Source organism: Schistocerca cancellata, chromosome 2 (genome assembly GCF_023864275.1).
Source record: "Schistocerca cancellata isolate TAMUIC-IGC-003103 chromosome 2, iqSchCanc2.1, whole genome shotgun sequence".
Lineage (NCBI taxonomy): Eukaryota > Metazoa > Arthropoda > Insecta > Orthoptera > Acrididae > Schistocerca > Schistocerca cancellata.
Genome location: NC_064627.1, coordinates 882,802,855 through 882,818,029, shown reverse-complemented (window position 1 = coordinate 882,818,029; position 15,175 = coordinate 882,802,855). Strand labels below are relative to the sequence as shown.

Below are 15,175 nucleotides of genomic sequence, written 5' to 3'. Positions count from 1 at the left end.
ATACAAACGTGTCAAAAATGATATCGACAGGAAGTGCACAATGGTTAAGCAGGCATGGGTAGAGGACCAATGTAAGGATGTAGAGGCTTGTCTCACTAGGGGTAAGATAGATACTGCCTACAGGAAAATTAAAGAGACCTTTGGAGAAAGGAGTACCACTTGCATGAATATCAAGAGCGTTGATGGAAAACCAGTTCTAAGCAAAGAAGGGAAAGCAGAAAGGTGGAAGCAATATATAGAGGGTCTATACAAGGGCGATGTACTTGAGGACAATATTATGGATGATGGAAGAGGATGTAAATGAAGATGAAATGGGAAATATGATACTGCGTGAAGAGTTTGACAGAGCACTGAAAGACCTAAGTCGAAACAAGGTCCCGGGAGTAGACAACATTCCATTAGGACTACTGATGGCCTTGGGAGAGCCAGTCCTGACAAAACTCTACCATCTGGTGAGCAAGGTGTATGAGACAGGCGAAATGCCCTCAGACTTCAAGAAGAATATAATAATTCCAATCCCAAAGAAAGCAGGTGTTGACAGATGTGAAAATTACCGAACTATCAGATTAATAAGTCACAGCTGCAAAATACTAACGCGAATTCCTTACAGAGGAATGGAAAAACTGGTAGAAGCCCACCTCGGGGAAGATCAGTTTCAATTCCGTAGAAATGTTGGAACACGTGAGGCAATACTGACCTTACGACGTATCTTAGAAGAAAGATTAAGGAAAGGTAAACCTACGTTTCTAGCATTTGTAGACTTAGAGAAAGCTTTTGACAATGTTGACTGGAATACCCTCTTTCAAATTCTGAAGGTGGCAGGGGTAAAATACAGGGAGCGAAAGGCTATTTACAATTTGTATAGAAACCAAATGGCAGTTATAATAGTTGAGGGGCATGAAAGGGAAGTAGTGGTTGGGAAGCGAGTGAGACAGGGTTGTATCCTCTCCCCAATGTTATTCAATCTGTATATTGAGCAAGCAATTAAGGAAACAAAAGATCGGAGTAGGTATTAAAATCCATTGAGAAGAAATAAAAACTTTGAGGTTCGCCGATGACATTGTAATTCTGTCAGAGACAGCAAAGGACTTGGAAGAGCAGCTGAACGGAATAGACAGTGTCTTGAACGGAGGGTATAATATGAACATCAACAAAAGCAAAACGAGGATAATGGAATGTAGTCGAATTAAGTCGGGTGATGCTGAGGGAATTAGATTAGGAAATGAGACACTTAAAGTAGTAAAGGAGTTTTGTTATTTGGGGAGCAAAATAACTGATGATGTTCGAAGTAGAGAGGATATCAAATGTAGAATGGCAATGGCAAAGGAATGCGTTTCTGAAGAAGAAAAATTTGTTAACATCGAGTATAGATTTAAATGTCAGGAAGTCGTTTCTGAAAATATTTGTATGGAGTGTAGCCATGTATGTAAGTGAAACGGGGACGATAAATAGTTTAGACAAGAAGAGAATAAAAGCTTTCGAAATGTGGTGCTACAGAAGAATGCTGAAGACTAGATGGGTTGATCACATACCTAATCAGGACGTATTGAATAGAATTGGGGAGAAGAGGGGCTTGTGGCACAATTCGACTGGAAGAAGGGATCGGTTGGTAGGACATGTTCTGAGGCATCTAGGGATCACCAATTTAGTATTGGAGGGCAGTGGGGAGGGTAAAAATCGTAGAGGGAGACCAAGAGATGAATACACTAAGCAGATTCACAAGGATGTAGGTTGCAGTACGTACTGGGAGATGAAGAAGCTTGCACAGGATAGAGTAGCATGGAGAGCTGCATCAAACCAGTCTCAGGATTGAAGACCACAACAACAACAACAACAACCTTTGGACAAATCCCTGCTAACTTGTTGTCGCGGTCGTTTCTTCTGCAGTCCTGCGATATGAAGACTTGTCTTGACATACTGGTCTATTTGAAGCTTTTTTTTTTTTTTTTTGCAGGAAACGTTTTTCTCGCAAGCTCGACAATATAAAATAATATCTTCACACGTAAATGCTCCAGGAATGCCAACTATCCACGAAACGAAGTTTCTTTTTTCGGGTGGCATGCATGGGGCACAACACGTTACACACTACATGTAGTAAACACGATCAACTGTGTACAAATAAATAGATAGCTAAACTAAAACTATGGACGTGCGACTAAAGGCTTGCGTAGTTTAATTTAATTGTTGCCGAGGGGTACGGTATGACAGCGGAGGGGATTAAGCGGGGGCGCGGTGGCTGGAGCATTGAGCCTCTTTGCCTGTTCCTGTTCGTCTTCTGTAATGATTTCGCTAGGCATTGGTCTTTCGGTTAGCGGTTGTACTCAGTCTCGGTCGCGGTCAATCTGTGAGACATCTGAACTAGATCGAGCTAGAGAACGCCCGTCTAAATTTCCAAAATATTGTAAACATAGAGCGAAAATATGCACCGCCACTAGTTTTTAGTTAAAATGTCCTATAACCGTTGAAAAGGAGTCAAATATGCAAATGCATATGCAACATGTAAATGCATATAATCCGATCTCTAGCGATAAATAATCTCTGCAGATGTCCGTGCAATTCTTGGGGTTCCATGTTATGCACTTCCCTTGCTATTACAGATTTTATCTTATAGGAGCGCTTTGTAATCCGTCTACCTGTCCTTCTGTCAGGAATGGGTAGGCGTGTTAAGTTGAAATTTACGTCATATATAAGGTCTATGGTCCGTTGGCGGTCTAAAATGATTAAATTTATAATGCATATTTTGATACGCGCGAACTCACTCATCAAAACCCATAGGGCTCTCCCCGTTGAGCTAGAATCATGAAATTTGGCAACAAGCAAGGTCTCACAATACAAGTAATAGGAAAACCAGAATACTGCTAATTTACTTCACATGAAAACAATTGTTGTCATTCGTTATCTGGCTCACAGTCTGTCCGTTTGTTTAGACCCCCTTTTCCCCAGGAATTAGAATAGTAAAGACGAAATTACATACAAATTTAAACTAAAAACTTGAAATTAAAACTTTGTCGAAAGTCTTGCAATTCTCAGGACCAATGTATTTGTAAGTTTAGAAGTCGATAAAGGGACAAAAATAGTCCATTCTCGATTCCCGGGATGGATGAACTATCAATATATGTAATTAAGTTTTTTCGGAACACTCAGAGAGCAAGTCCTGCTTGGCCTTGGCCAGTTTTTGTTCTTATTCCATTCACATACTGATTGATGGGAAAGAAAGGGCTCTCTGTACGTGCCCAAATGTTATATGATTTTACCGTGCGCAATACGAAGTATACGATAGTGGCTACATAAATGCGTCACAGTTTATCTGTTACCCAAGAACTATGTCGTCTTCAATTCAAAGGTTCCGATTTAAATTTTCTAAGATATCAATTCTAATACACTTACGTACAACCTACACGGGATCGCTGCGACAATCCCAACAGTGCGGCTCGGTTATCTTTCGATGTCGATTGTAATAGCAATTTTGTATAAACTCCAAACGCTGAAACATTTCACCACAGTTGGTCACTTCTTGTATACGATTTCTTTCAGATGCACAACACTTTCCAAAAGTCCTTCCAACAAATCGTAGTCTTCCACTCGGTTTCGCTGATACTAACCTTATGTTGTCCATCTTGGATTGTTGTAAGGAACTGCGGCTGCTTTTGACAGTAAAAGTTAAAAAAAAAAGATTATTTGCGTCAGCCACTCTTTCATTTCATCCCAAGACGCGTTTAGAGGGGTTTACAACCTCCTCTTTAGGTGGAACAGTGATAATGTGTTGCATAACAGGCAGTCGGATGAAGCCAGTTGCTTGTTCTGGTTTCATTTTGCTACAAAAACGTGTAATAGGCACTTTTTACAGTAATATGACAGTAAGATTATAAATTTTAAACAGTGCTAGAGCTATTTACAATCTGTTCCAGGGCACAGAACTCTGTAGTTTGTTTCAGTTTCACAGGGTTGTTCTTAATTTCGTCTATTGCTTCTCTTGATGTTCTGGAAAACTAATGCAGATACACGTCTGGAACATGTTTTACTATATTCACCAGATAAATAACAACAAATTAAATGGAACTCGTACTCTACTACATCATCCTGCAGTTTTGTGATGGCTTCATATTAGCGAAGTCGCTAAATTTCATGATAAATCATTTATTGGACTTTACTCCTATGACTGTATGAACTTTTTTCTTTACTTTTACTTGTAGGATAACATATTAAAATATCTGTATATATTCGTGAATCACCCTGTATAGCGTCAATACATTAGCAATGTATTTTTTGAAATAGTACCAAACAAGGGAAGGCTACTGTCCTCGTGTCTGTCTGCTTGATGTTCTTGTTTATATTTAAGTCTATTCCTTTCTTAACGTTCTTAGACATTTTCTTCTATGAGTATAAATTGAAAAACATTTGCCACTGTTATCTGTTTAATGACCTCGATTTCATTTTGGAGCATTTCATTGCTTAATGGTATTTTGTGTGCTCTATACAACATAGATCTACAAACTACACTCCTGGAAATGGAAAAAAGAACACATTGACACCGGTGTGTCAGACCCACCATACTTGCTCCGGACACTGCGAGAGGGCTGTACAAGCAATGATCACACGCACGGCACAGCGGACACACCAGGAACCGCGGTGTTGGCCGTCGAATGGCGCTAGCTGCGCAGCATTTGTGCACCGCCGCCGTCAGTGTCAGCCAGTTTGCCGTGGCATACGGAGCTCCATCGCAGTCTTTAACACTGGTAGCATGCCGCGACAGCGTGGACGTGAACCGTATGTGCAGTTGACGGACTTTGAGCGAGGGCGTATAGTGGGCATGCGGGAGGCCGGGTGGACGTACCGCCGAATTGCTCAACACGTGGGGCGTGAGGTCTCCACAGTACATCGATGTTGTCGCCAGTGGTCGGCGGAAGGTGCACGTGCCCGTCGACCTGGGACCGGACCGCAGCGACGCACGGATGCACGCCAAGACCGTAGGATCCTACGCAGTGCCGTAGGGGAACGCACCGCCACTTCCCAGCAAATTAGGGACACTGTTGCTCCTGGGGTATCGGCGAGGACCATTCGCAACCGTCTCCATGAAGCTGGGCTACGGTCCCGCACACCGTTAGGCCGTCTTCCGCTCACGCCCCAACATCGTGCAGCCCGCCTCCAGTGGTGTCGCGACAGGCGTGAATGGAGGGACGAATGGAGACGTGTCGTCTTCAGCGATGAGAGTCGCTTCTGCCTTGGTGCCAATGATGGTCGTATGCGTGTTTGGCGCCGTGCAGGTGAGCGCCACAATCAGGACTGCATACGACCGAGGCACACAGGGCCAACACCCGGCATCATGGTGTGGGGAGCGATCTCCTACACTGGCCGTACACCACTGGTGATCGTCGAGGGGACACTGAATAGTGCACGGTACATCCAAACCGTCATCGAACCCATCGTTCTACCATTCCTAGACCGGCAAGGGAACTTGCTGTTCCAACAACACAATGCACGTCTGCATGTATCCCGTGCCACCCAACGTGCTCTAGAAGGTGTAAGTCAACTACCCTGGCCAGCAAGATCTCCGGATCTGTCCCCCATTGAGCATGTTTGGGACTGGATGAAGCGTCGTCTCACGCGGTCTGCACGTCCAGCACGAACGCTGGTCCAACTGAGGCGCCAGGTGGAAATGGCATGGCAAGCCGTTCCACAGGACTACATCCAGCATCTCTACGATCGTCTCCATGGGAGAATAGCAGCCTGCATTGCTACGAAAGGTGGATATACACTGTACTAGTGCCGACATTGTGCATGCTCTGTTGCCTGTGTCTATGTGCCTGTGGTTCTGTTAGTGTGATCATGTGATGTATCTGACCCCAGGAATGTGTCAATAAAGTTTCCCCTTACTGAGACAATGAATTCACGGTGTTCTCATTTCAATTTCCGGGAGTGTATTAATTCCTGTGTGTGCGGGTGACAAAAAGCACAGATATCTACATCTGTAGTTTTGGCTTTTTTTTAATGCTAAGCATGTGTTCACTGTTTTTATGCTGATGGTGAGGTGCAAAACGTGTGTTTTCTGACTTTCTTATTCACAAGCGAAATGAATAATCTTGTTCATGCTGTTGAATGCTTTAATTATTGCCTCCATACCTTGTTTGTTTTCCCCGTCTGATATTAATAATGCTTCTTCACGTCACCCGCACCGACAGATAGGCTTCGACAACGGCCACAAAATTCTTCATTGGAATACCTTTTCCTTCCACTGTCATTTTGTCACTTGGTGCTGTGTTACTGTGTCTGGTGTTTGTGAAAAACCATAGGTTTCAGAATATTATGAAGTATGTTTCTCGGCTCGTACATGGTTGAGTGTCTTAACCGAATCGTTTATTCAGAAGAAATTTAGTTTATCGATTCACAGTCGCATTAATCACTATATAGTCTGAACTAGGTGCCAAAGAGGTCATTTCCTCTAACTGGACACGTCGCAGAGTACCACCGGATAAACTGTTCGGACGAAGTTACCTGTATCTTAGGGAAACAAGCAAGAGTGAACGTCGTCGTTGACCCAGAGGAGCTATTGCTACATTTACTGTTGTTATTGTAATGCTTGATTCCTTACGCCGAAGTACAGAGGGGTCCATTGCGATGAATGAACGTGACGTTGTGTACTTCCAGTTAACAAGTGTCACGAATGCAAGCAATGCTGAGCCTTTCCAGTGTCATACCCTCAGAAAGAACGTGTCTTCAGACATCTGAACGTGTTTTTCCTATTCTAACCTCTTGCAATTTGCGAAACTTCATATTAATACCTTGTATATAGGCCACTTAATAGATAATAAATTATTTCTCTTTGCAGGTGCCTTCAGTCTTGACTGCTGACAGCAAGTCGCACCGGTAGAGACGTCAGCGCCCTGAGGGACCTTTTGACACGTCTTCGAAAAGCTGCTTGTGTTATCACGGTGGTGTTTTACTAAGTGCCTTACCCGACTGCGGGCGGTCAACTTGGTCATCAGTGTGTCCAACTCGAAAGCACCAGTTACGAATTTGTTTTACTGAACATTCGACGTAGGTCGATCGACTATTCTAGATATCAGCTAGTATTCTCTGCATTTGAATTTGTAAAGCAGTATTTTTACGTTGTGCTCATTGTTTGCGCGTCGGATCTAGTGCATTTCTGCCGCGTTCGCTTTAGTTTTTGTCGGTATTGTAACTTTTTGTCAGGTTTAAGCGGAAAAGACAGCTTTCTAGTTTCACTCCGCGGATTTATAGGGGAATTATTGGTCTGGGTGTGAGTGTGAGGGTAACGCTTGCCTTTCAGGCATAACGTTTCGTGGTTGTCGGAGTCCGATGTTCGTATGAAGCACTAGCAAAATAATGCTAGCCCGAAGATAGCTTTGATCGTCAGTATTGAGGAAAGTTTTGCCGACTTTGGACACAGGTGGCGAAAGCGGTTCCTTTGGAATGCAGCGAAGTGTGCCGGAGCAACCTGGTGAGTGAATGCGCGTGACAGAATATTGCTGCCGAGTAGCATGAGGTCCAGAGTGTTCGGCGCCCTGCTGGCGCTGCTGATAATGACAGCGACCGTCCCGGGGCCAGGAGTAGGCTCGTGGACGCGCGACAGGTACCGGGGTGGTGGTGGCGGCGGAGGCGGAGGCGGGGGCGCCCAGACGATGGTGACTCGCGAGGTGCGGATCAAGCAGGGCTGGCTGCAGGGCCTGGTGATGGAGCTGCAGAGCCCCAACCTCGGCCCCGTGGACGCCTTCCTGGGCGTGCCGTACGCGCTGGCGCCCGTCGGCTCCAAGCGCTTCGTGCCGCCGTCGGCGCCGCCGCCGTGGGAGGGCCTGCGAGAGGCGTTCAGCTACGCGCCCGTCTGCCCGCAGCGGCCACCCAACATGCAGGACGTCAGCGACGAGCGCTACAACTACCTCAAGCGGCTGCTGCCGTACCTCTCCAACACCAGCGAGGACTGCCTCTACCTCAACATCTACGTCCCGCAGCAAGGTAGGCACGCGCATTCGCACAACTCCCTGGCTGTTCGTACCTGTGGAAAATACAGTAATCTGCCGACCCATTGTAACTGCGTGTTGGTCCATCTTCTTAATGCAGCGCAAAAACGATTGTGCATAACATCGGTTCGACAAGTACTTTGTTTCCAATGGTACGTTGCAATAGATGTCTACGCACAGGACACGTAAATCTGGAAAATTAAAAACCAGTGACTTTCTGGGCACAGTGCCAGTGGCCAGTATTGTGCCAGACAAGGTTCCTAGGTTTCAATTCAGGCGAATTTGATGGCCAAGAGTTCAGTTTGATGCTCCTCGTACCATCGTAGCATGAAATTGGTCTTGTGACACTGTCAGTTACCCTGCTGATAGGTTCTGTCAACGTGGGATCAAATTAAGGCTGAGCACTCCGCAACAGGTGTGGGCTAATTATTTTGAAGCTGATTAATCTTTAGAGCTGAATGGAGACAAGTGTCAGAGCTAGATGCAATAAGTGTACCATTTATGGCTTCCTCTGTATGAGTACTCTCCTGTCCAGATTAACACTTTAAACTCGTGGTGTGCTAGGGGCCGTAGTTGTACTCCGTCGCATCAAGGTAGAACAGAAAGCTTCTAAGTATCCATCCAGCTGGTGACTTCTGCAGATGTCCTTGCATAGAAAAAGTAGGTAGGTAGCGATCTATGTCACTCTTCACCTGTGGTTTTAAGGTGCGAAATAAAGTTAAAATAGTGAGGCCAGTGATGTTTTAACAAATACGATATTGTACTCGAATTACGCGATGACAATGGACTGCGACAACCACAGCCGTTACGAAACACTTCAGATGAATTCGCAATTGCGAATAATGACTACTATCAGCTGTAGAATGGAATGACGACAGTGATAATTTGTACCGGAGCGGGACTCAAACCTGGATTTCCCACTTACTGCGATAAGCCTTAACATTATTTTTGGTTTAATCCTATTTTGTTCGATATTGTTCGTTGGATTTGTTTGGGGTGGACGTCCAAGACACACGTTCCGAATCATCACAGTTTTTTTAGTTTTTTATTTTTTTTATTGCAGACAGCAGCTGACCCTCCGACCTACCTTTATTGTATGATTATATGATAGCGGAACAAACACTGGTAGCAGTTACTTCTGTAAAATATCTGGGAGTATGCGTGCGGAACGATTTGAAGTGGAATGATCATATAAAATTAATTGTTGGTAAGGCGGGTACCAGGTTGAGATTCATTGGGAGAGTCCTTAGAAAATGTAGTCCATCAACAAAGGAGGTGGTTTACAAAACACTCGTTCGACCTATACTTGAGTATTGCTCATCAGTATGGGATCCGTACCAGATCGGGTTGATGGAGGAGATAGAGAAGATTCAAAGAAGAGCGGCGCGTTTCGTCACAGGGTTACTTGGTAACCGTGATAGCGTTACGGAGATGTTTAACAAACTCAAGTGGCAGACTCTGCAAGAGAGGCGCTCTGCATCGCGGTGTAGCTTGCTCGCCAGGTTTCGAGAGGGTGCGTTTCTGGATGAGGTATCGAATATATTGCTTCCCCCTACTTATACCTCCCGAGGAGATCACGAATTTAAAATTAGAGAGATTAGAGCGCGCACAGAGGCCTTCAGACAGTCGTTCTTCCCGCGAACCATACGCGACTGGAACAGGAAAGGGAGGTAATGACAGTGGCACGTAAAGTGCCCTCCGCCACACACCGTTGGGTGGCTTGCGGAGTATAAATGTAGATGTAGATGTAGATGTAGATGTAGACCGAAGACGCTGAGCTGCAGCGCCGGCCACCCCTTTTGGTTATTCGCGCACGACTCACGGCCACACCCAAACTTCCATACGAAATCAGAGTCATATATTAATACCTTCAGCTGCTGACCGACGTTGATGTATATCAAAGGGAACAGCTGAAAATGTGTCCCCCCAACCGGGACTCGAACCCGGGTTCTACTGATTACATGACAGACGCTCTATCCATCTGAGCGACCGAGGGCACAGAGGATAGTGCGACTGCAGGGACTATCTCGCCCACGACTACCGCGAGATCCAAATTCTCACCTTATATATCCACACACTACATTCGTAGCGTCCCTACCGAACACACTCATTACTCGTGGAAGACTTTCTTATCAAGTCCCGTAAGAGTTCGGCTAATATGTGTGTATCCGCACATCCTTCTTATCGCGAACGGTCGCCTTATCATTCGGATATCCGTGCACCACTCGCGTCTACACCCAAACTTCTGTATGTGGTAACGACGCGTCTACGATCTGTAGCCGCACATCCATAATGTGTATTCCCGTACGTTTGCAAAATCGTGTTTATCTGCCTATACCGGCCATGCCACTTTCAAGTACAATGTCTAATCTGTACTGGAATACACATAATGGATGTGCGAGTGCAGATCGTAAATGCATGAACGACGACATGGATGTCCGGCACAAATTTTCACTGTTGTCATTCCATTCTACAGATGATGGTAGACATTTTTAGCAATTGCGAATTCATCTGATGTGTTTTAACGAATAAGTCACGTAGCAGATAAACGCACAAATTGCTAACACTCTCTGTTGATCCATCATGGTCACGGGACCTCAGCTGGTTAAGTAATTGTCAATATCAATGAAACTCACCAGCAGCCGTGTAACTAAGATGTTATTTTATTTTGATTATCACTTTCGGCATTCCACTATTCCATCTTCAGGCCCCATATGCGTAACTCAAAATAAACTGTACTGTCGTAAAGTGCCACACATTCCTGAATGTCGTGAATTCAAACCGTTTCACAAGTCCTTCATTCGAATGTGTCTTCGAATGAAACACTTGTGAAACGGTTTGAATTCACGACATCCATGAATATATGTCACTGTTTGACAATATAGTTTATTTTGAGAGACGCATATGGGGACTGAATACGGCACAGTGGAATGCCGAAAGTGATACTCAAAATAAAATAACATCTTAGTTACACGGCTGCTGGTGAGTTTCATTGATATTGACAAAAAGTGCTAACAAGGTGTGTAATAAATATTCGACTACAGTGTCAGACGATGCAGTTGAACTCAATGGCAATAAGACTGTACTCCGAAATGCTTTGCAGTGAATCTCATAACAAATTAATCTGCCGATTTACAAGTCGCAATACATTATTTACACAGTCGGCACGCAGCTAGGACGTTAAATATGTTGCCTCGCCTCTACCGCATCGTGCGGCCACTCTTTCTCTTCAACTGCACTCACTTGACCCTTCCAGAACTCGACTACAATAGTCAGTCTCAGACACTTCCCTCTGTTGGTACTGTTGGCGCGCCGAAGGGGCCCGAAGTGCTTCGTCTCTATTATTGAGCAATGGAGTCGCCAAATACGATAAGTAAGAACGGAAATCTGATTAAATTATATGATATGTTGCTATGGAGGATCGCTTCTATAACTGTCAACCAAATATTAATTAGTTGTCTTCAAGAAATATTATTAAACGAATATATATCTGCACCTCACTCCACGTCTTGCATCAGAATTCAGATTATATTTGCTTTTTCAGTTACGAAGTGAGACTTGGGTGAATGATATTGCTCCCAGAGCCAGAAATAATAACACTTTTGTTTTGATCACAGTTTATAGTGACTTCGCTATAATTCACTCTTTACAGCACTGTGAGATACTACGGAGCGCACTAAGATGTAACGAAGTCAATGAAAACTGTGGTCAACACAAAAGTCTTATTATAGTGCAAGTAAATGACCGCAACATGTCATAAATCATTTACGCAACATTTATCTAGAGCCAGACATGTACGAGATACAAGCATGGAAAGATACAGCTGCAATATTGACGTAGGCCTACTTGAAAGTTGTCATAGTCCGTATTATTACTCTGTATTTTCGATGGAATCTCCGTGGCATAATTGACCCACCAGATTAGCCGAGAGCACTAATGCACTGCTTCCTGGACTCAGGTAGGCGCGCTGGCTCCGAATCGAATTCACCCGGTGGATTAACAACGAGGCCCAGTGTGCTGGCCAGCCTGGATGTGGCTTTTAGGCGGTTTTCCACGTCCCACTAGGTGAATACTGGGCTGGTCCCCACGTCCAGCCACCATTACACGACTCGCAGACATCTGAAACACATTCGCACTATTTCACGAACTACACTGGATGCAGACAGCTGGGGTACACTAATTCTGTCCCCCCTGGGGGAGGGGGGGATGGAGTGGTGGCAGGTAGAGCATCCAGCCACCCCTTAAACTTAACCATGCCAAATCCACACCTACCCCTGCCGACCGTGCGCACGATGCGGGACAAAATCAAAAGCAATTCTCTGTGGTATATTATTGCCCACACCAGTCTGTATTTGAGGACCAACCTTTCTGCCGAAAGTCGGCATATCCGGCTGCTACTATGAACCTGAAACAAGAAACGTAATTCATCCAATCTGGTGACATCTCTGTATGGATCCGTATCGATAATAACTGTTGCAGTCGTAACTAACAACGCCGTTGGGTCAACATTGAACTCATAGGGGTCGTCCGCCGCAGAACCCTACGCTCAACAAAATGCTCCGAACGGTGAGTCCCCAAACGCCTGTGCCTCGACAAGCATTGTACTCCGCGAGTTCTACCGCAGATCGCCACCTATCCCGCTTTACGGAGAGATCATGCCTCCGACTTCCCCATTTTATGATGAGGTGCGGATGTATCGTATCATACACTCGTGCTTTCACTGTACTAAATCCACTTTTCGTAGATCCGCAGGACAATAGAACGCAAACTGCCAACCAGATTTGCTGTTTCGTATATGCTTGTCCCTGGCCGCCGGGCCCTAGCAGTCACTCCATTCCAGAATTTCCAAAATGAATTTTTACTCTGCAGTGGAGTTTTCACTGACTTGAAACTTCCTGGCAAATTAAAAATGCCAAAACATTATGACCACTGTCCATCGAAAAAGTGAACGCAACCTGCTGACTTTGCGGGCAACTGATGCTGTGAGAAATGTACTGTATATAAGTGTAACAGTGACGAATGGGGAATCATTTTATCGAAGGTACTGCCACATATGAGGAAATGCGCTGACATAAACGATGTTTGCAGAGGGCTGATTGTAATATCACGGTGGCTGGGAAGGAGCATCTCGGTGGCAGCTGATCGGCTTTCCGCGTGCCACTGTCCTGAGATCTATGGAAAATCTCATTTCATCCATTGTTGAAATAAGACTACGGCTGGTCAAACACTAAAAGAATGAAATTCGCCAAACAACCGTGCAATTGAGAAGTTATTTTATTTCATTTTCGCTACCAGTTTCGGCATTTCATTATGCCATCTTTAAGCACCATTTGCACCTCTCAAAACAGTCGATATTGGCATACTAGAGCCATATGTTTCTGGATGTCGTGAATTCTCAAGTGTTTCTTTCGGTGACTTGACTGCAACTCAAGTAAAGTCTTCGAAGGAAGTACTTCACGAAATCCAGAAACGTATGGCCCCAGTAAGCCAATATCGATTATTCATAATGAACTGCCGAAACTGGTAGCGAAAGTAAAGTAGTTTCATTGTTAAAAATATATGGAAAGTGATCGACGGACGGTGAAACGTTGAGTAGGTTGCTAAATATTAGATGTTCACACATCATCACAGAACTTAGATTCGAAGGTTACCCTGCTCAGTAAAGCGGGTTAGGACGCGATCTCTGGCACGTCGTGCAACGATTGGGATTCACGATATCCAGTTTTATGGCGCTATACGACAAGCTCGTTGATTCGAAAAAAGCGTATGGAACCTGAAGATGGCAAAATGAATTGCGTTCGAAATAAAATAAAAGAAGCTGAAGAATACGGCTGTTGGTAAAGTTTATTGAATTGGAAAGTATGAACCACCGGATGTACCCTGGCCATAATAGACCGTCAGAGACTACATAGATTTATGTCCATTTTACATTCCGACGGACTTGCACAATTCCAGCACGACAATGCGGCACTCCACACGTCCAGAATGGCTACACAGTGGCTCCAGGAACATTCTTCTCAGTTTAAAAACTTCCGTTGGCCACCAAACTACCCAGACATGAAAATTATTGAGCATATCTGGGATACCCTGCAACTTGATATTCAGAAGAGATCTCTGTCTCTTCGTACTCTTACGGATTTATGGACAGTCCTGTACCATTCATTGTGTTCGTTCCCTCCAGCACTACTTCAGACATTAGTCGAGTTTTGCCACGTCGTGTTAGGGCACTTCTGCGTGCTCGCGGAAGCCCTACTCGGTATTTGGCAGGTGTTCCAGTTTCTTTGACTTTTCAGTGCATAAGCCTAATGGAAATGGCACCTTTGCATCAAACACCATTTATAGGCGAACGCTCTGAATAACGTATTCCTTCGTCTGAGTTCTGACCTTAGTATCCTTTGTAAAATGTTTTGGAAAAAGCTTCGCTGACGTTAGGGATTCCAACATTAAAATTCCTTCAAATTATATCTCTGTTAGATTAGTTGGGTCTGTTGCGTAAGACGGCGAACGGTGCGTCAGTGTTTTTAGTTTTTTTGACGCGTAAGTAACGATGTACTCTTAGTAATATCTGAACAGAAGAAAGAGCTTTAGCTCTTGGTAGGTAACCAGAGCTTAACAACACACACACTGCCCTTTGCTATAGGGGTACAGTCCACTAGCCGTAATTTTCTAACGACGTAATTCAAAGGGTCATTAATCTGCATGTCGTAAATAAGAAGCCCTGGAACTCCGCTGGTGTACGATGCTACGTTTACACGAAACTTCTCCCATCCCAGTCGTGTAAAAATAGGCACTGAGGACCTGATGAAACACTGCCTTAAAAAAACACTGAAGTTTTATAATTCCACATTCTAATAACTGTGGCGATTTTGCAATACTACTAATGAAAATTCTAGTTATGTACTGAATAATAATTAATTCAAGAGCTCTATGAGAAAAACGTCAACACTATCCATCCGTGGTAAATTTTCAGGCACAAAAGCAACATCATATGTCGACAGTGTACTCTATTCAAGCTATGTCTCACTGCGTGTGCTATCAAGTTAGATACGTAAGGGGTACAGTGCGATGTTTAGAGTATTTCTTATCTTCATTTTACTTGCAGATGAAGGTGATTTCCACGGGATGGCGCTTCCGTACGTGGAATTTATTGGTGCACATCATTTAAGTAAAGAGGAGCTCGTGACAAGACGAAGTAAAGA

The 15,175-nt window shown here is 44.4% G+C and overlaps 1 protein-coding gene across 1 annotated transcript in view; it reads left to right on the top strand.

The window, feature by feature from the left end:
• The first annotated feature begins 7,640 nt into the window (after positions 1-7,640).
• Positions 7,641-15,175, top strand: part of LOC126159529 (neuroligin-3-like) — a 42,150-nt gene continuing 34,615 nt past the window's right edge. Inside the window, exon 1 of the mRNA XM_049916557.1 lies at positions 7,641-7,971. Coding sequence (XP_049772514.1) covers positions 7,641-7,971 — 331 coding nt within the window. The remainder of the gene's footprint in view (positions 7,972-15,175) is intronic.